We start from the raw sequence: 19,633 nt of genomic DNA, 5'->3' as shown, positions 1-19,633 counted from the left end.
ACTTCAACTCGATCATCCGTATAATTAAATACTAACCCTTTTCTGCATACAGGAGTTTCGTACTCTCTCCATCTCATAATACGAGATGCGCAAGCAAACTTAAATTTTCAATTTGATTAATTATATATATATATATATTTTAACAAAAAATACATCAAGATTAATCGTCGGAAAAACTTTCTAATGATATAATTTTTTAATTATTTAAATTATAATTAGTTAACTAAATTGACGATCTATGAATACGTTCGTGCCTCATATTATGTGAGAGAGAAAGAACTTAGCCGGACCTGGAAAAGAAACGGAAGATTCGCTGCTGTAACCTGGCGCGGCGACCGGGAGTTCGCCGGCCGGCGTGCTTCGCTTGACCTTCCTTTTGGGCTTCTTCGATATGCTGCTAGCTGCTGCCCTGCTGGTGGTCACGCCACCAAGCTAGCTAGATAACCGTTGACCATTCTTTGCTTCCCTCGTTCACGTACGCTGCATCATGGGTTAGCTATCTGACACGTGCGGCGCTTGCTTCTTGATCTGTTCCTACGGGCGGCGCCAAGTGGATCAAGACTTCTTTTGTTCGAGTAACCGAAGAAGTGGATCCGGCCAAGACTCAAAGCCGTAAATTATTACTAATTAATGTCAAGTCGTCACTGTCAAAATGAGAATAAAAAAGGCTTCTTTGACTTTGACAATGACGACCTGTCAAAAATGTAAAAATATTAACACAACCTGTAAGTCCATAGATGACTAATTTACATGCGTCATCGTTCTGTTGTTTGAGAAATATTCGCGCTGCGTCTATGAAAAGTGTTTTTCCTTCATGTTGAGAATTGAGATGGGGATCTGACTAACAATATACTCACTCCGTTTGGAAATATATGCACAATTAAGGTTGTGCTAAACCAAACATTGTCAACTTTGACCATATACGAACATATGCAACAACAAACTAGTATCATTAGGACTAATATCAAATATATTTTCATGTCGCATTTGTTTAATATTGCACATGTTGGTATTTTTATCTACAAACTCGGACATAGTTAACAAAAATTAACTTAGAACAACCATATATATATAGAGAGAGACACACACACTCTCTACCCCGGTCGCTCCAACAAGCCACTCGTCGGTCCAAACCAGCCGGATACACCGTGAACGTATTTTCTCAGGGCCTAGAACGTAACTTTTCTTTTTCTTTTGCGACTGCCGTTTCTCGCTAATTTTTGTTAAATAATACGAATTTTTTAATCATTTCCGAAAATAATACGCGTTTTTCAAAAATCTCAAAAATAATGCGGCCTCCGGCTGGGCGAGGCCGATTGGGCCCAGGCGGCCTGGCCCAAGCCGAGTAGGCCCAGTCGGCCTCGGCCAGGCCGACTGCAGGCCCCAAGGGACCCACTCGCGCCAGTCGGCCTGGCCCAGGCCGACTGAAGCCCAGTTGGCTTCGCCCAGGCCGACTGGCCCAGTTGGTTTGGACCAGGCCGACTGGATTCTCCATTTTTCCTGCCCCGATTCAAAGTAATTCCTTTTTTTTCTTCGGATCCTTCCGGTCTTTTGAACTAAAATACTCGACAACATGGATAAAAATAACACGCCGAATCCGATTGGAAGTAATTAGTCTTCGCCGCTAGTTCGTTGCATGAGCAACGCATACACGGCTGAAGCCCATTTTTTGTCTCGAATCCTTGCGGTTTTTTGATAAAGAGTAACATATATCGATAATTTGCTGGACAATTTCCGTGTCGATTCTTTGCGGTTTGTTTGAACTGAAAGACTTGACATTTGGATAAATTAACATACATCGATAATGTGCTGGTTACGGAACCAAGGCACGATTAAATTAACATACATTGGTAATACCACAATTGGACATAATTAAAGATAGAAAATACATTAGAAACACAAGCACTACTGAGTCCACTTAGACCATTTTCCGCTCGTATCGCCACATTCTTTTACAGCCTTTGCCACGGTGGCCCTTTCTCTTTGCCTCTCCCTTTCTGCCTCACGAGCATCCTTGCGCTTTCGTTCCTCCTCTTGCATCTCAAGCGCTTTCTCCCTGTTTTTCCTTAGTGCTTCGTCAATCCAACGACGTTGTTCCTCCCTATGCTCTTTCATCTCTCTCTCTTGCTCCTCCTTCTCCTGGGCTGCAGCTTTTTCCGCACGCTCCTCCGCGTGGAAACGCTGCCATGCATTTCGGGACCTTGTTTTGATCTCTTCCACCGCCCAATCCGGCATCTCCGTGTCAATCCAACGATACCACATGCATAGGGGCGGAGGAGACTACAAAAAGGCCTACTGTTACAAATCTGCTATGACACAGAAAACATGTTTTAAAACACCTAAATGTGCTTACCGGTGGCTTGTCGTACGGCGAAACCGGGATAGGTGGCTCATACTCATAGTTCGCGCACATGAAAAACCTCATGCCCAGCTTATCTGAAAAATCTGTCACCTCCTTCACCTTGCATAGATTGCCGCACCAACACCTGAGATGTTCCACCCCCCAGGCAACATCGCATTTTTCATCCTCCTCGGCCTCTCGCCCTGGTTCGAGCAAGGCAAACTCATTTGGGGATACTGGAATATTGGAAAAAACAGTAGTGGGAAGGATGCTTGGATGACTACCGGAGATGAGGTATTTATAGGCTCTCAAACTCATTCTCCCGCCACCGTTTCCCTCCTCTTTTTCCCGCCTGGTTTTCCCGCCTCCTTTTCGCGCCACTGTTTCCTGCCTCGTTTTCCCGCCAGCGTTTCCCGCCTCGTTTTTGCGCCACCGTTTCCTGCCTCTTTTTCGCACCATCGTTTCCCGCCTCGTTTTCCCGCCAGCGTTTCCCGCCTCGTTTTCCCGCCAGCGTTTCCCGCCTCGTTTTTGCGCCACCGTTACCCGCCTCCTTTTCCCGTCTCCTTTTACCGCCACCGTTTCCCATCTATTTTAAGTTGTCGGTTTTAATTTCAGTCTTTCTATTGCATATGTATTTCAGTCCTGCCGTTATTTATATGCAAATGTAACTTGAATAAGAATGCAAAAATTAGTAACATGTCTCTCTCATACATAGGACCTACATCCAAATATCAGGCACGGTGTCTGACGGCGTTCCGAGGGTGCCTGTGGCGTGGTCCAGCCATACTTATGAGGTGGCACTACGTTGCGCGGAGGAATCACGGACCCATCCTCACGATACTGTGTATCCTCCTGTGTGGGGTCTGGTGGCGGAGTACTGAACATCCAGCTGTGTTGGACAGAATAGTCCTCTCCTTGAGCGTGATCCTGCTCACTACCCCACAAGGGTTCGGACAACGACGACTGATGCCCGTAGGCTCCTGCATGTGGGAAAGTACTTAGCATTAAATTGCGTAGCAGTCACGGTAATGAACACAATAGATAGAAATATACATACCCTGTGGCTGGGTCTGTGGACGAAACTTGAAGTTCATCTTGGGACTCTGCTGGTGCTGCCACGACGAACCTCCAGCCTCAAAAGAGGGCTGATGCTGGTGCCACGCCGAACCTCCAGCCTCAAAAGAGGGCTGCTGCTGGTGCCAATAGTCGAAAGAAGACTGCGGCTGGTGCCACGACGAAGTGGACCGGTCGAAAGCGACCGTCCATACGCAGCGAACTCAGCCTGTAAATCCTGTGTCAACTGAGCCTGCAATTGGCACGAAGAGTATTACATATATATGGCAAAGTACATAACAAACACATGCATTATATTAAGAGAAGATACTTACCGCGTGCTGTCTAGAGCCTGAAGTAGACTGGCTAGGGTACATATCTTGCAAACTCGGCTCGGCTATTTCCTGGGGGTGAGAGTGCTGAATGATGGTCAATCGGGTAGCTGTCATGTACCTCTGCAAATATCCGTTGAATAGATCGAGATCAAAGGCCGCCAATGGCCAAACCCGTGTCGTCGCAGTCTCCCACTCTGTGACGTACGACTGAACCCTCTGTAGCCACTGAGTCTGGGTCCTGGTACTTCCCTTCCTGGTAAATCTGAGATCGCAATAGAAAGTTGAACAATTAAATTATGGACAATTCTGGACGACAATCATAAATTAGAGAATTGCACATACCTGTGGATGACCTGTGGAAGTGGATCCTCCGTCGGTGGAGGAACGACCAACTGGACATGCAAGGGATGAATAAATAAAATGGACATGCAAGGGATGATTGAATAAATACCGCTGAATCCAGGCAGGGTGTATCATCCAATTTTCCTTAGGAGTGCGCGTGACAAGGGGCTCGACACTCCCAGGATGCGCCACCAATCGAGCAGCCCGATGCTTACTCTCAATCTCTGGAGATAGCAATGATACTCTCTCCATTTTGTGCCTGCAACATTTATAAACATAGTTAGACATACAAATTAAATTTAAGCATAGTTAAACCGAGAGTACATATTAAAACATAGTTGAACAAAGCGTAAAATTAACACACAGTTCCACACAGAGTACAAATTAAAACATAGGGCACAAATTAACACTTAGTTTCACAGAGTAATAAATAAAACTTAGTTCCACATAGAGTACAAATTAACACATAGTTTCACGGAGTACAAATTAACACAAAGTTTCACATATAGTACAAATTAAAACGTAGGGTACAAATTAACACTTAGTTTCACATATGCATGATAAGCCTAGTTTCTTCCTCTCCCTCATCGTCCACGTCTCCCTCTTCCACGGGCAGTAGCTCCACTAGTACCTAAAGTTGGACAATAAGTGTCCCTGTGGCCAAAATGGTTGCATAGAAAACATTGTCTTGACGGTCCTCCGGCTTCAGATTCATCCATATCATTTCGGATGCGCCTGGACGGGCGTTTGCCTGTGCCTGTCCACAGTAGCCCGGGGTCAGGGATGTACCGCCTTTCACCAGGGGTTACCTTGTTGAAATTTCCCATTGCACGAAACCCTAGCATCTCACCCGTCCATGTGCTAAGCACAGACTCTTTCAGGTAATAGGGAGACACAAATGAGATTGCGTCCATCCCTAGTTGCCCGCAAGCAGCAAGTACATGTGAGCAAGGAAGGTGAAGCAACTTTGGTTTGTTGCAGGTGCACTCACACGTTGGTCACGCTTCATTTCCAATCTTCACCTCCTGTGTCCTCAATTCATTTTCAACGCCGAACTTGTCAGTTGGCAAGCGCACCTCAAACCTGTGTTCTTGATTACCGATGGCGACGACAGTGTGAGACCTAGCTTTTTCCATCTTCTCATCCATGTACTTCATAATCTTTTCACAGTACGGTGTATTTGGGTTGTTCATGATATGCATTTCAGCTCTCTGTCGTCTTTCTCTGAAATACTTCACCGTGCCATGGAAAATACCCTCGACGATGGCTGTAAGTGGTAAAGCCCTATTTCCCCTCAGGACAAAGTTGTATGTCTCTGCCAGGTTAGTAGTCATGACGCCGTACCTAGCGCCATGTGTGTCGTGCAGCGAAGACCACCGCTCCAGAGGCTCGTGCTCTATCCACTGCTGAAAGTTTTTAATCTGCCTCCCAACCCTTCTCCTAGTGTCGGGTGGGTCAAACCCTGGCAAGTCACAAAGCCCAACAGGTTCTTCCTCAGATGGTCCTGTTCCAACTGCTGTCTGTGCAGCCACTGCTGCTACGTGTGCTGCTACCGCCGCGTTTCGTGCCGCTGTCCTCTCCCTAACATGTTTCTTCGTGAACTCATCAAGATAACCACGTATCCTAGTGTACTTCCATTGTTGGTTCTGTTTGCAGAGTTTCTTAAATAGATTCATAAGTGATTTGTTCCTGAACTGCGAGAAGAAGTTGGCCCCCAAATGCCGCATGCACCAACGACTCTGCATGTCCTGCCATGGAGTCTGTTCATCAGGCCCAGGGTTTGTCAGTGTCCTTATCGCACTGAGTATGCCTGCATGTCTGTCATGAAGGATGCACACATTCGGCTTATCATGCACAACTGCTCTCTTGAGCTGCCTGAAAAACCATAACCAACTTCCAGTGTTCTCACCCTCCACGAAAGCAAATGCGAGCGGAACGATTTGATTGTTACCGTCTTGACCAATGGCGGTCAAGATCTGCCCCCTATATTTGCCAGTGAGAAAAGTGCCATCTACGCATAACACGGGTCAACAATGATGGAAAGCTTGGACGCATACACCGAAAGTGAAGAACAGTCGTTGCAGCACCCTCACAGTTGGATACTCTGGGTGCAGGAAGTGTTGGATGTCGACATAGGTGCCTGGATTACGGGCTTGCAGTGTATGGAGGAGGCGGACAACAGAGTCGTACGAGTCAAAAAACGAACCAAATCTTTCCTCAAGAGCCCTCTGCTTAGCCCTCCAAGCCTTGCCATATGAAATGTTGTACTTAAACCTTACCCTGACCTTATGCATGATGGCCTTCACTTCCATTGCTTTGCTCTCCACTATCTCCGTGTAAAGCAACTGAGCAAGAAGCGTCGACGAGAGGTTACGATGGTCTTGAGGGATACTGGGAATGACACATGTGTGCAACACCAAGTCACTCACAACCCAATCTGTGTCATACTTAGGAACATAGCCATGCACTCTCCCGGGACAATCTATTTGTTCGCACTCCATTGTCAGATATTTTTGTGAAGAGACTGTTGTTTTCAAAACCCTTTGCATGGACATTGCCCAAGCAACTATGGCATCCTGCAAATGTTTCTTGTCACGAAATCTGGCACCCTTCGCAATGTTGTTCTGATGATATTGCCATGCAGAGTCATGCCCATCGTTCACGGTCATAGCTGAAGAGAAGTGCTGATTCCATGATGCAGGAATCGGCACCTCCTCTTCGTCCGACTCATGAGACTCATCGTCATAAGAACTACGACCATCTGTATCTTCATCCTCCATCTCGTTCTGCAAGTGACCATCTTCTTCGTCCGCATCTGCCTCGCCAGTGTACTCATCCTCTCCTACTGCCCCGGAGCTCTGGCCTGATTCATAACCACCACCTCCAGCATTCGACACAGAGTTTGCATTGGACAAGTCATAACTTGATTCACCCTCGCCTTCAGCTGGATTGGTCTCATGAGCGACAACCTGGATTAAGGCGACAGGTGTAGTTCCCCTTTTCTCGCAACTTTCTAACCAGCGCACCCACTTTGATGTCCGGTCTATCGACCTCAAAACCTAGAAAATATTCGAACTTGATTTGGTCCACAATGTTTGCACAAGTACTGTGTATGTTTCAGGATTGACCGCTAAACATCCTGCCAACCATTCCTGCAGCTGACTAAACGTCCATGTTTGAGGGTTTGTTAGATCCAACTCCACATACTTAAACTGACTCAGATCAGCTCCGTGCTCGGTTGTTAAGATAGTACCGAAACCGTAGTAAAAACAAACTTCACTACACCGGACACCTCTGATGCCTAAAAAAATGTTTAGACGCGTCAAATACTAAGCAGTACGGGATATAAAAATATTAAGACCGTCAAATACTAAGCAGTACGACATATTAAAAATATTAATGCGTGACAAATACTAAATAATACGGCATATAAAAAATGTTTAGACACGTCAAATACTAAGCAGTACGGCATATAAAAAATATTAAGACCGTCAAATACTAAGCAGTACGGCATATAAAAAATATTAAGACCGTCAAATACTAAGCAGTACGGCATATTAAAAATATTAATACGCGACAAATACTAAACAATACGGCATATAAAAAATGTTTAGACGCGTCAAATACTAAGCAGTATGGCATATAAAAAATATTAAGACCGTCAAATACTAAGCGGTACGGCATATTAAAAATATTAATACGCTTCAAATACTAAGCAGTACGGCATATAAAAAATGTTTAGACGCGTCAAATACTAAGCAGTACGGCATATAAAAAATATTAACACGCGTCAAATACTAAGCAGTACGGCATATAAAAAATATTAGAACGCGTCAAATACTAAGCAGTACGGCATATTAAAAATATTAATACGCGTCAAATACTAAGCAGTACGGCATATTAAAAATATTAATACGCGTCAAATACTAAGCAGTACGGCATCAAAAAAAATCTATTCTATCAAAATATATTACTACCGGCCATAATATTTAGACGCATCAAATACTAAGCAGTACGACATTAACAGTTGTCCAAAATAATGAGCACTACCAAACGCTATAACATACTTCTATATATACATACACACGTATCTTCATAAACATATACATTATAGGATAAATACGTGAGAGATTAGGATTTACCCTTGAAGCGTGTGAACCCCAGCCTCGAGCAGCCTCACAGTCACCGGATGAGCACCGCCACCACCTCCAAACTCCTCCAAACCACCACCATTGCCCCAACTTAGCAACACGAAATTAGCTCAAAATGTTCAACGAAAAGATTAGATCAAGGTGTCATTGGGTGCTAAATAGCAAGGGGATGCAGTTTTGTTGGTTAAACAGGATCAAAACTCACTCATTTTGGCAAGAATTTGGGGGCATTTTTGAGGAAGAAGAAGAGGAGAAGAAGAAGAACAGAAGGTGCAGCCAGCAGGAAGAAGAAGAGGGCTCGGTGGACTGGGCTCGCGCGATGGGAAGTGAGGAAAGGAAAGAAAAAAGAGAAAAAGAAAAAAGAGAAAAGGAGATTCCCCGGCCTAGGTGAGGCCTGTCGGCCACGGCGAGGCCGAGTGGCCAGTCGGCCTGGGCGAAGCCGACTGGGCTCAGTCGGCCTGGGCCAGGCCGACTGGCTCGAGTGGGCCCCGTGCGCTCGGCAGCCGGCCTAGCCGAGGCCGACTGGGCCTACTCGGCATGGGCCAGGCCGACTGGGCCCAATCGGCCTCGCCCAGCCCGAGGCCGTATTATTTTTGAGATTTTTCAAAAACGCGTATTATTTTCGAAAATGATTAAAAAATTCGTATTATTTAAAAAAAATTAGACCGTTTCTCTCTTGAACTCACCTCCCCACGAAAAAAACCCAACCCCCAAATCGTGCGTGCTTGCTTAGGGTGGCAAACTACGGCAATCCTAGGCGGCTGGGGAAGGAACGGTTAGCGACGCGCGAGAGCAGACGCGGTGCGGCGACGGGCTACGCGGCGGGCCGGCTCGCGCCTAGGCTGCGCCGGCGGTTGCGGTTGGGGTGGCTGCCTTGACGACGACGACAGGGGCCTGAGCGAGGAGAAGCTCGACAAGCTCGACAGCAAGCTCGGCGAGCGCAAGGCCTCCTCCTCCAATGCCTCCACCTCTTCCGCGACCCCGCCGCTGCGGCCGGCGGCGACTGGCGGGCGGCCTCGGTGAGCGGTAGCTATCGTGGTCGGCGGGTGAGCGGCGCCTTGCCGGGCAGGGCATGCTCCGATTTGGTTGGATTTTACTTTTAATTTCGATTTGGTTGGATCTGACAGGGCATGCTCCGATTTTGTTTCAGGTCATAGGTGGTGAGGCGAGAGAGGCGAGGCGATCCAAGCTCGAGGGCGTGAGCGGCGGGGAGGAGGCTGGAGTTGGAAGAAGAACAACGGTGGAGGCTGAGGTCGATGCAGTCGCCGGCCCACAGACTCGCGTCGTGGTAATCGGCGACCTCGGTGCCGAGTCCGCCGCTCAGCCCAGCCCTAGCTCGTCGGCCGGCTCCCCACTGTTGTGTTATGCCCCTCGTTAGCAGCTCGCCAGATCGTGTGGAATTAGCCGCCGCAGCATGGTGATCGCTGGCAAACCAGGTGCAGCCGTGAGGAAAACAAGAGATACATCAGCACTTCGTGAGTCTTCTTGCTGGATTCGTCAGGGCTGTTGGCTCTATATTGTGGCATATTTGTCAAAATTCTTGCTGTGATTTTTGTTATTTGTTCTGAAAATTTTATGGTTTCTTGGGAATTTTGGTCTGCCGTTGCTGCAGTGGAATTTTGGTCTGCCGTTTCTTGGGAATTTTATGGTTTCTTGGGAATCTTTGTCAAATTCCAGTCGTTTGATGGTTTTACAGCTGAGATGAACTACAGGCACTTCATTTTCTCCTCCTGGATTCTTTATTTCAGTAATTCTCATTCTAGATTTGGCATTGTTGATCAAGACCACTCGGATCAACCTGATGAAGGGCAGGGTAACTCCTTGTAGAAACCATGGAACTTTGCTGGGTAATTAGAATTTGCAATATCGTCTCAATGCAAACCTTGTCTCTTTCAGGAACTACAAAGATTTGCTACAGATGGTTTAGCACGTCAAGTATTTGTGCGGACAAAGAAGGCTAGGGAAGGAGGTTACAGTAAAAAGGTGCACTTGGTTTCCTTTAGTGTGCTATAAGCTGTTTGCAGAAGGTATTCTTGATGCTACTTTAATGTGTGCTGTAGGCTAATCTAAGTTTTCCTTCTTCCAGGCTCTATTTTGCTTTTCAGATCATGTTATCCGCTTATCCTATCTAATGCCCACTTCAACTCCTAATTTATTTGTGTCGTCTTGCCCTTTTTTCCGATTGTCAGCATGTGATTCCTTAGTTTTCTTTTGAGTTCCTCCCTATTTTGTCCTCTAAGAGATTTCATTTTGTGCACCATAAGTCTTTGATTGCATACATATATAATTTGGGTATTGATTTATTGCTAATTGAATAATTGTTTTCATATGGTTGGACATAACCAGGTTTAGCTTAAATAAGGTGCTTGCTGGCTTACAACTATGATTTATTTTGTGTTCCAAAATTACAATCTGTACTGATTTATTTGGAAAAATTGGACTTTGACCTTTTTCTCTGTGGATGTGTGTCAAAACAGACAGCTGAGAGCTGAGATTACTCTGTTGTGATTTTACGTTGACGACATTCTAAGGATAATAAAACTAGAACTTTTGATCTGGTGAGAACTTGTTTACTTGTATTCCACCTTTATTTACTCTTTTCCTTGTGCCACACAGTGCAGGTTAGGAGGTTGGACAACAGTACTTTCTGTATGCATGGTTCAAGATTCAAAATCCACTAGATTATCAGAAGTGAGTTTGATTGAATATTTTAGCCTTTTATGATTGCCGAACATCATGATGATATAATCCAAAACCTAATGTCTTGTTGTTTCAACAGACACTCAATCACAAAACAACATGACATCAATTTCTTCTTTTACTTAATTTAATTTCAGATATGGTTTGATCATGTAAGAAACTTAGTTAGCTCAATTTCTTCTTTTACTTAATTTAATTTCAGAATGCAACTTCTGTCATTTGGAAGATGGAGTGTACCCTGCTTGCCAAGATCATGATGGTGATGAGGCCATGGAGTTCAGATCTATTTACTTCTTACTACCTGGCCTAATGTACGATGACAATAATTCTTACCTCTTGGTAAAAGTCTATGTTTGTGGAGCTCCAGTGCTTAGATAATTCTTCTATTCCATTGTTGAAGAGGTTTAGCTTATTGTCCTATGCTTATTCTCTGTATATGCAAGTTGCTGAACTAACAGATCTGATGGTGGTGGTACCATGTGGTGGCCATTTGAAATAAAAATAAAGGAGCATCGAAGATCAAACTGCCGATCTAGCTCTGTTTGCTTTCGCAGATCCTTACGAGAACCGAAGGGCCAGTGGCATCATATTAGATGGCAGCAAGTGAGTAGTGTATGGTTAACTGTTAATTGTCCTCCTTCTGTATGGAAAATTTGTATTTTCTGTTGGCACATAGAATTCTCACATTGACATGAAATTTGTATTTTACGTTGGCACATAGAATACTCACGTTGACCTGGAATTTGATTTTATTGGCACTGAGAATTCATATGGGTGTTTTGTTTTCACTTCAATGATTGCCTAAAAGCTCTGGCGCAATATGAATTAATGCATTGCTGGTCCAGTATAATATTCTGTATTGTGCTCGTTAAAAAATAGGAAGCGTTACGCCTAATGCAACATAATCTCACAACATCTGATGCCTGGCCAACTACGACGGACGCATGCAACATAATATTATTACAACGGACGCATGCAACGTACTTTTCTTATGTCGCATGCAGAATAATTCTGCTTTGCGTTGCAAACTTAGTCAGCGGCAGACCGCAAAGTAATATTATTATGTCACATGCAAAGTAACCGCATTGGCGCGTGAGACGTGCGCTCAACCAGTCGGTTGTAAGTTTCTTACGTCACATGCGAAATTTTCTTTTTGGTCGTGTGGGCTAGCGACCGAGGTCTGACTGGAGTTGAAGCCTCAACTGACTGGGGTGCAGAATAATATTCTGCACCAGGAAGTCAAATAGCGCGAATTTGCAAACAGAATTAGGAAACAGAATTAGTACATGTCATAGTTAGATTCATAAAAGTACTTACCGCTCTCTCCAAACCTAAATGTATGATGTTCTAGCTTCTAATTCAAACTTTTGAAAGTTTAACCAAACTATTTCATAGAAAAATCTATCAACGGTAATAGTTATTCGTCATGTTATATATATTTGTAGTATACTTATTTGATATTGTACATGTTACTTCAAATATTTCATACGTTTTAACAAGTTTGATTTTGGACAAAGTTAGAACATCCTGTTTTTAGGACTGAGGTACTATTATTATTTTATATCGCAAAAACCAGGATCATCGAGAAACTAATTGCTCATTGGTACGGATTGACTGACTGTAAACTGTCAAACGGCTTTAACTCGTTACTTTGGTGGCTCATTAGTACACATGGACGGTAAGACTGGTTTTCGGTCAAATTAGCAAAAAAAAGAAGGGCTCCATGAGAAGATCGACCCGAACACTGTGGTTCTGTGAAATTTGCTCAGTAACATATTTATGTATACTGTCAGCCATATTCTCTCTTTCTTATCTTTCCCTCGTCTCATAAAATATTCCGTGTGACATCTCTTACATACGACTGATAATATCACACTAATTAAGCAAGAGTTGGTGGTGCTCAGGTTTGATCGTGGTCGACCAGCTCATGCATGCACGGGTTGCAATCGACTTAGCCGTCGTTTGACACGTTACTACAATCCAGAGAATGGCGATCGGGCCGGCACACTTGCCATCAATCAGCTGCGTGTGTTTCATCAATTCAAGTGCATGGACAGCTCCATCCATCTGCACGCTTCCCGTACGAACATTTTTGCATGCATGCACCTTGCAGGACTGTCCACTACACCACGGTCCATATTAGGAGGCTTTTAAAAAAGACTCAAATGGTTGACAAAATGCCTTAAAAAAATATGAAGGCTTTTTACAAAATGACAAGGATTTTTGGGAAGGGAAATGTCATTTCACGCAATTTGGAAAAAAGCCTCCAAACATACAGCTAAGGCTTTCTTAAAAATGCCTTCAATTATTATTTATGCATTTCCAAAAATGACTCGGATTTTCAAAGAAGGCTTTATAAAATTTGGATCCAACAATTTTTTCTATGCACTTTCCAAACCTCAAATCTCACACCGTATCCCTCCTTATCATCGCATTTCATATGGACATGATTTACTACGCACTTTCCTAATTTGGTGGCGTAACTAGGCCATCTACACTAACGGACCCTCGCTACATGTCCTCCAATGGTAGACAATTGCTGTAGGCAGCATGCAGCCCAACTGCATAGACTCCGAGCAAACACAGCCACCAAGAAAGCACATACACATTTCATACCCACGCGTACAATCCATATACACAATTCATACATGATTAATATTTCGCACAATTCGCACATCCGTTCAAAAATGTACATTAAAAATGCATTTTATTACATCGTTCAAGGAAATACCAAATAATTTGAAAAAATCGTAAGTCTTGACAAAGCCCTACACAGTACCCACTAAGGCAGAAGAAGTGTAGGCGGCCAGTACCTGACCGGCCATGGTTTCATTGGGTGGCGGGTTGAGTAGCGAGGACAACTTTTTCGTTGGTGACAGATGCATGAAAGAATCATACATCATAGGGTCACAACTTATGTCAAATTGAATGGCCTAGGAGGCGACCGATCGAGAGAATTCTCCACCTCAATATATTACTTCAAAGAACAAGAGTTACATAGGAGGAGGATAGTCACGCCACAAGCCGATGGCTCCAAAAGATCCAGCAATATAGCATTTGCATACACCAAAGTACTAGCCATATAAAACCACAAGCTATCACCAACTAGGACTTGCACCATCATTAGACTCATGCCCTCGAATACTTGTCACCGAAAGGACGATAGAATCCTGGGGGAATTGGAAAAAGCACAGAAGACAAGAGAAGACTCCCGCTCTTGAATCACGCACAAGAAGAAACCCAACTTCTCCACCGGAAGGGTGTGAAACCCATGGGATGTGGGGAGGAGCGATGAAAGGGTGAGTGATCTAAAAGAGTGCCACTGATGAACTTATGTCTACCAACATGGAGGATTTAGCCATGTGGAGAGTGTAAAATAAGGGCACTACACAAAAACGAGTCGAAGATAACAAAGGCAACCAAGCAGCAGATGGTGGGATCTTTGGAGCAGCAAACCAAGGAGAGGGGGAGGGGGGGGGGGGAGAGACTTGGACTGCAACCCCAACGAAAGAAAATGAGCATAAGAACAACGCCTTCAACAAGGACATGACACATGAGCACCCCACTGCTACCGATCTGGAAGCAAGATCAAGGGTTTCCCCAAATAACTCATCCATGCGCTCCGAGAATTCAGGACAACTCCCCCCAAGGAGGTCAGCGGCACCCATAGGGGCGTCGCCGCCTTGCCGGCACACATGCCCCGGATTTGTCTGCATATTCCAGTAAGAGCATCTAATTCATCTAATATGGGAAGCAAGACAACAAGACAAATGAAAGTAGTTGGATCGAGCAGTGGTAGACCAGGGTCAAAGGACACAGCCAACATAGTAAAGGATGGCAAGTGGCCGACACCTGTGTGTGAAGGAACTGCACGAAGGCATCCATCAGAAACGCCCAAGCATAGGATTTACCTCTGGTCCTTCGCACGAGCTCGACAGGCTTTTGCATGGGGGCACTAGTGTTGGCAATGTTGAGGAGGGCGGACTGCGATGGGGTCACGGGCGGTTGGCCCAAGCTGCATCGGGCCGACGCGGCAGACAGGGAGACCCCGCACCCAAATACGGTCGTGCCAAGAAGCAACGGGCCGGATCTAGCAGAGAGGGTGCCGCTGCCGCAGTCAGAGGTAGAGGCAGAGGCCGCCGGATTTATTGAGATGCCGGAATTGGCAGATGCGTAAACGCAGGTCCGTGATTTGCTTACGCCACAACGAATGGGCGGTGCCGCCTGCAGCATTAAGGGAAGAGATCTCTGCAGCCCGTCGCAGTCCGCACCATCGCCGGCTTGCCATCCACAACGCCGCTCCCTGCACTAGCTGTTAAACAAGAAGATCTTGTAGTTGTTGAGGTTTAGTTGTAACCGAGTTGTAATCAAGGATCGTCTGTAGATAAGGACGAATCCCTTAACCTAGTTGTTGTAACTAACCAGATGTAAATCCCCAGGCTAGGGTTTTCAGCCTGAGATCAATAAATACCACGAGGCCTCCTACGGGAGGAGATACGCTTCCTAATTTTACATGATATCAGAGCCATCCTCTTCCCACAATCCCGATGGCATCTAGCTCTTCTTCCTCTTCGAGTCTCAACCAGCAGGTCTCTGAGAAATTGACGCGTGAGAACTATGTGCTATGGAAAGCACAAGCTCTTCCTCCAGTCCGCGGGGCGATGTTGTTTGGCTACCTCGACAGCACCACTCCCACGCCACCAGAGAAGCTCGAGATTCAGAAGGGAGACCTGACCGAGAAGGTCCCCAATCTTGCCTACGCGCTATGGATGGCGCAAGATCAGCAGGTTCTGGGATATCTTCTGAATTCCATCTCAAAGGAGGTGCTCCCGCAAGTCGCTTCCATGACCACTTCTCGTCAGGTCTGGAAAGCTCTCAAGGACATGTTCTCCTCGCAGTCCAAGGCGCGGGCAGTCAATATCCGCACGACGATGGCGAACCTGAAGAAAGGTTTGATGACTGCTGCTGAGTACTTCAGCGAGATTAAGGCCTACGGAGATGAATTGGCTTCCGCTGGCAAGAACCTTGACGATGACGACATGGTGGCATACCTGCTTGCATGACTTGACATCGAGTACACCCCTTTGGTTACCTCTGTTACTACTGACCTTAGTCGTAATGGTAAGGTTTCCGTGAGTGATCTTTACTCGCAGATGGTGAGCTTCGACGCAAGGATGGAGATGTTCCAAGGCGTCAACGGCATCAACAACTTTCACTCCTCCGCCAATGCTGCAACGCGAGGTGGACGCGGTGGCGGCGGCAGCTACAATCAACGTGGCCGTGGCGGGCGAGATGGCCGTGGTAACGGCAATGGAGGCCGTGGCCGCGGCCAACCTGGCGGAAATCAACGCCAAGGAGGAGGAGGTCGTGGATCACGAGATCGTCCTCAGTGCCAGCTGTGCGAGAAGTACGGCCACATGGTGCTAGATTGTTGGCACCGTTTTGAAGAAAACTTCGTCCCCTACAGCAAGACGGCTGGCTCGGCAACAACCAATTGTGGTGTTGACTCGAACTGGTACATGGACAGCGGAGCAACCGACCACATCACCGGTGAGCTCGACAAGCTAATCGTGAGGGACAAGTATCACGGCAACGACAAAGTGCACACAGCAAGCGGGGCAGGTATGACCATTAGCCATGTTGGTAGCACTGTTATTCCTACTCCCCATATAGATCTCCACTTGAAAAACATTCTTCATGTTCCCAATGCCTCCAAAACTCTGATTTCACTAAATCATTTTATCCATGACAATGATGCTTTTGCCGAACTTCACCTCACATTTTTCTTGGTTAACGATCAGGCCACGAAGACAATAATTCATCGCGGTAGAAGCCGAGGAGGTCTCTATCTGTTCCTGCCATTGCCACGACATAGCCTTCCACAAACCAATCTAGCTTTTGGAGTTTCCAAGCCATCTCCCGCAAGATGGCATCATCGATTAGGTGATCCCTCCTATGATATAGTTCAACGAGTGCTTAAAAATAATGAGTTGGCTTACTCTAGTGAGTCTTCGGTTGAGTCTGTTTGTGATTCATGCCAGAGAGCTAAGAGTCACCAGTTACCCTATCCCATATCTACTAGTGTGTCTACGTTTCCTTTAGAACTAGTTTTCTCTGATGTCTGGGGACTAGCACCATGTTCTGTTGGAAACTTTACATACTATGTAAGCTTCATTGATGATTTCAGCAAATTTTCGTGGATCTATCTTCTTAAGAGAAAATCAGATGTGTTCTCTGTTTTCATGAACTTCAAAGCACTTGTTGAACGTCAATTTGATCAAAAAATTCTTTGCATGCAAACCGATTGGGGAGGAGAATATCACAAGTTGAATGAATTCTTTCAGAAAATTGGCATTGAGCATCATGTTTCCTGCCCACACACGCATCAGCAGAACAGCTCTGCTGAACGTAAACACCGACATATTGTCGAGACCGGATTAGCATTGCTAGCCCAAGCCTCCATGCCTCTAAAATACTGGGATGAAGCCTTACTAGCAGCCACTTTTCTAATAAACCGCATGCCTACTAGAACACTTGGTTATGATACTCCACTAAACAAATTGTTTCATCGCACTCCTGAATACAACTCTTTCAGGGTGTTCGGATGTGCGTGTTGGCCACACCTACGTCCCTACAACTCTAGAAAATTGGAGTTCAGATCCAAGCAACGTGCCTTTTTGGGCTATAGTGCATGGCACAAATGATTTAAATGTCTTGATATATCTTCCGGAAGAGTATATATCTCGCTTGATGTCATATTCGATGAGGTTGTGTTTCCCTTTGCCTCTCTCCGTGAAAATGCCGGCGCCAAACTTCGACAAGAAATCCTCCTTTTGCCTCCACATTTAGGAAATCTGGGGACTCATGGTGCTAACCAACATGCTAATGATCATTTTAATTATCCTGATTCTCCTCACATTTTTTTGGAAGAACATGGTGTGGCAGATAACACATAGGAGGATTCCCCAAGCAATTCTGGTGTGGGCACAGCTCCCAAGCGCGATTCTCCCGCCAACAACCTGCCATCATCTACCTCGAATCGGGAGCCGCAATCTCCCTCGGATCGTGCGTCCTCGGGTGGCTCCTCTGCCGGCTCCACCGACCCGCCCCTCCGCACCAATGACGAACAACCACGTGCTGAGCTTCCCGCCGCAGCCGACGCCAACGTGGGCGGCAGTCCTTCACCTGAGCCGACAGGATCGACCTCGGCTCCCACATCACCACCCGGATCTTCTGTGCTCCACCAACCTAAAGTCCCTGCTGCACCTACTCATCGCTGAACAAGACTTCCACATGGTATTATCCAGCCTAAGAAATTATTTCTGGGTCTAATTCGATATGGATTATCTTGCACGACCAAAGAGCCAGGAGATCTGGCCTCTGCCCTGGCAGATCCACACTGGAAAAATGCCATGGATGAAGAATATTCTGCTCTCATGCGCAATCAAACATGGCACCTTGTGTCCCCTCCACAAGGTATGAATACCATTGACTGCAAATGGGTCTATCGTGTCAAGAAAAATTCAGATGGCTCCATTGATCGCTATAAAGCTAGAATTGTTGCCAAAGGTTTTAAACAACGCTACGACATTGATTACGAGGACACGTTCAGTCCTGTGGTCAAGGCTGCTACTATTCGCATTGTACTTTCCATTGCTGTATCTAGAGGATGGTGCCTTCGTCAATGGGATGCCAAGAACGCGTTTCTTCATGGTGTTCTGGAAGAGGAGGTCTATCTCAAGCAACCACCCGGGTATGAAGACAAGAGCAAGCCTGGGTATGTTTGCAAACTTGACAAAGCTCTCTATGGCTTGAAACAAGGCCCTCGTGCCTGGTATTCTCAGCTCAAGCTCTCTATGGCCAAGAACGCGTTTCTTCATGGTGTTTTGGAAGAGGAGGTCTATCTCAAGCAACCACCCGGGTATGAAGACAAGAGCAAGCCTGGGTATGTTTGCAAACTTGACAAAGCTCTCTATGGCTTGAAACAAGCCCCTCGCGCCTGGTATTCTCAGCTCAGCACCCAACTCATTCGGGTTGGTTTTACTCCCTCCAAGTCAGATACCTCCCTCTTTATTTTTCAGCGGGCTAGTGTCACCATATTCTTACTCATATATATTGATGATATAATTGTCACTAGCTCATCTGAGGATGCTGTTGCCGCTTTGCTTAAGGATCTCCGCAGTGAATTTGCTCTTAAAAATCTTGGCGCCCTGCATTATTTCTTGGGTATCGAAGTAAGGGGGAATCATGGTGATCTACTACTCACCCAAGAAAAAATATGCGGCAGATTTATTGGCTCGGACAAACATGATGATATGCAAGCCATGTCCAACTCCCCTATCATCCACGGAGAAGCTGTCAGCGTTTAATGGTGAACCTCTCAGTAATGATGATGCAACGAGGTATCGAAGCATAGTAGGTGCTCTGCAGTACCTAACTCTCACCCGGCCCGACATTGCCTTCTCTGTTAACAAGGTATGTCAATATCTTCATGCGCCAACCACTGACCACTGGACAACGGTAAAACGGATTTTGCGTTATGTCAAGGGAACAATGAGTCTCGGACTGACTTTCAAGAGATCATCCTCTATGCTGGTGAGCGGCTTCTCTGATGCAGATTGGGCCGGATGCACTGATGACAGAAAGTCTACATGTGGGTTTGCAGTATTCCTAGGAGGAAACCTGGTTTCATGGAGTGCCAGAAAGCAAGC

General features: G+C 45.8%; 1 protein-coding gene and 1 pseudogene across 14 annotated transcripts; both read left to right on the top strand.

Annotated features, from left to right (window-relative positions):
- Positions 1-8,893: 8,893 nt before the first annotated feature.
- Positions 8,894-11,710, top strand: LOC104584692. Of its 14 annotated transcripts, none has more exons than XM_024454865.1 (7): positions 8,894-9,268; positions 9,373-9,697; positions 9,971-10,035; positions 10,119-10,205; positions 10,839-10,913; positions 11,125-11,233; positions 11,381-11,710. In XM_024454865.1, exons 2-6 carry the CDS (start codon positions 9,637-9,639, stop codon positions 11,230-11,232), a joined length of 396 nt encoding a protein of 131 aa, XP_024310633.1. In that variant the 5' UTR covers positions 8,894-9,268; positions 9,373-9,636; the 3' UTR covers position 11,233; positions 11,381-11,710. The 14 variants fall into 14 exon arrangements, 7 of the variants coding, with proteins under 7 accessions (XP_024310633.1, XP_024310632.1, XP_024310631.1 ...); XM_024454864.1 differs by having other exon boundaries at positions 11,366-11,710; XM_024454863.1 differs by having other exon boundaries at positions 11,125-11,261.
- A 4,233-nt stretch (positions 11,711-15,943) lies between these two features.
- Positions 15,944-16,091, top strand: LOC112269057 (annotated as a pseudogene).
- The last annotated feature ends 3,542 nt before the right edge of the window (positions 16,092-19,633 follow it).

The sequence above is a fragment of the Brachypodium distachyon genome, chromosome 4, assembly GCF_000005505.3.
Source record: "Brachypodium distachyon strain Bd21 chromosome 4, Brachypodium_distachyon_v3.0, whole genome shotgun sequence".
In the NCBI taxonomy this organism is placed as follows: Eukaryota; Viridiplantae; Streptophyta; class Magnoliopsida; order Poales; family Poaceae; genus Brachypodium; species Brachypodium distachyon.
Note: the sequence above shows the minus strand (reverse complement) of the source record. Positions and strands in the feature narration are given on the sequence as shown.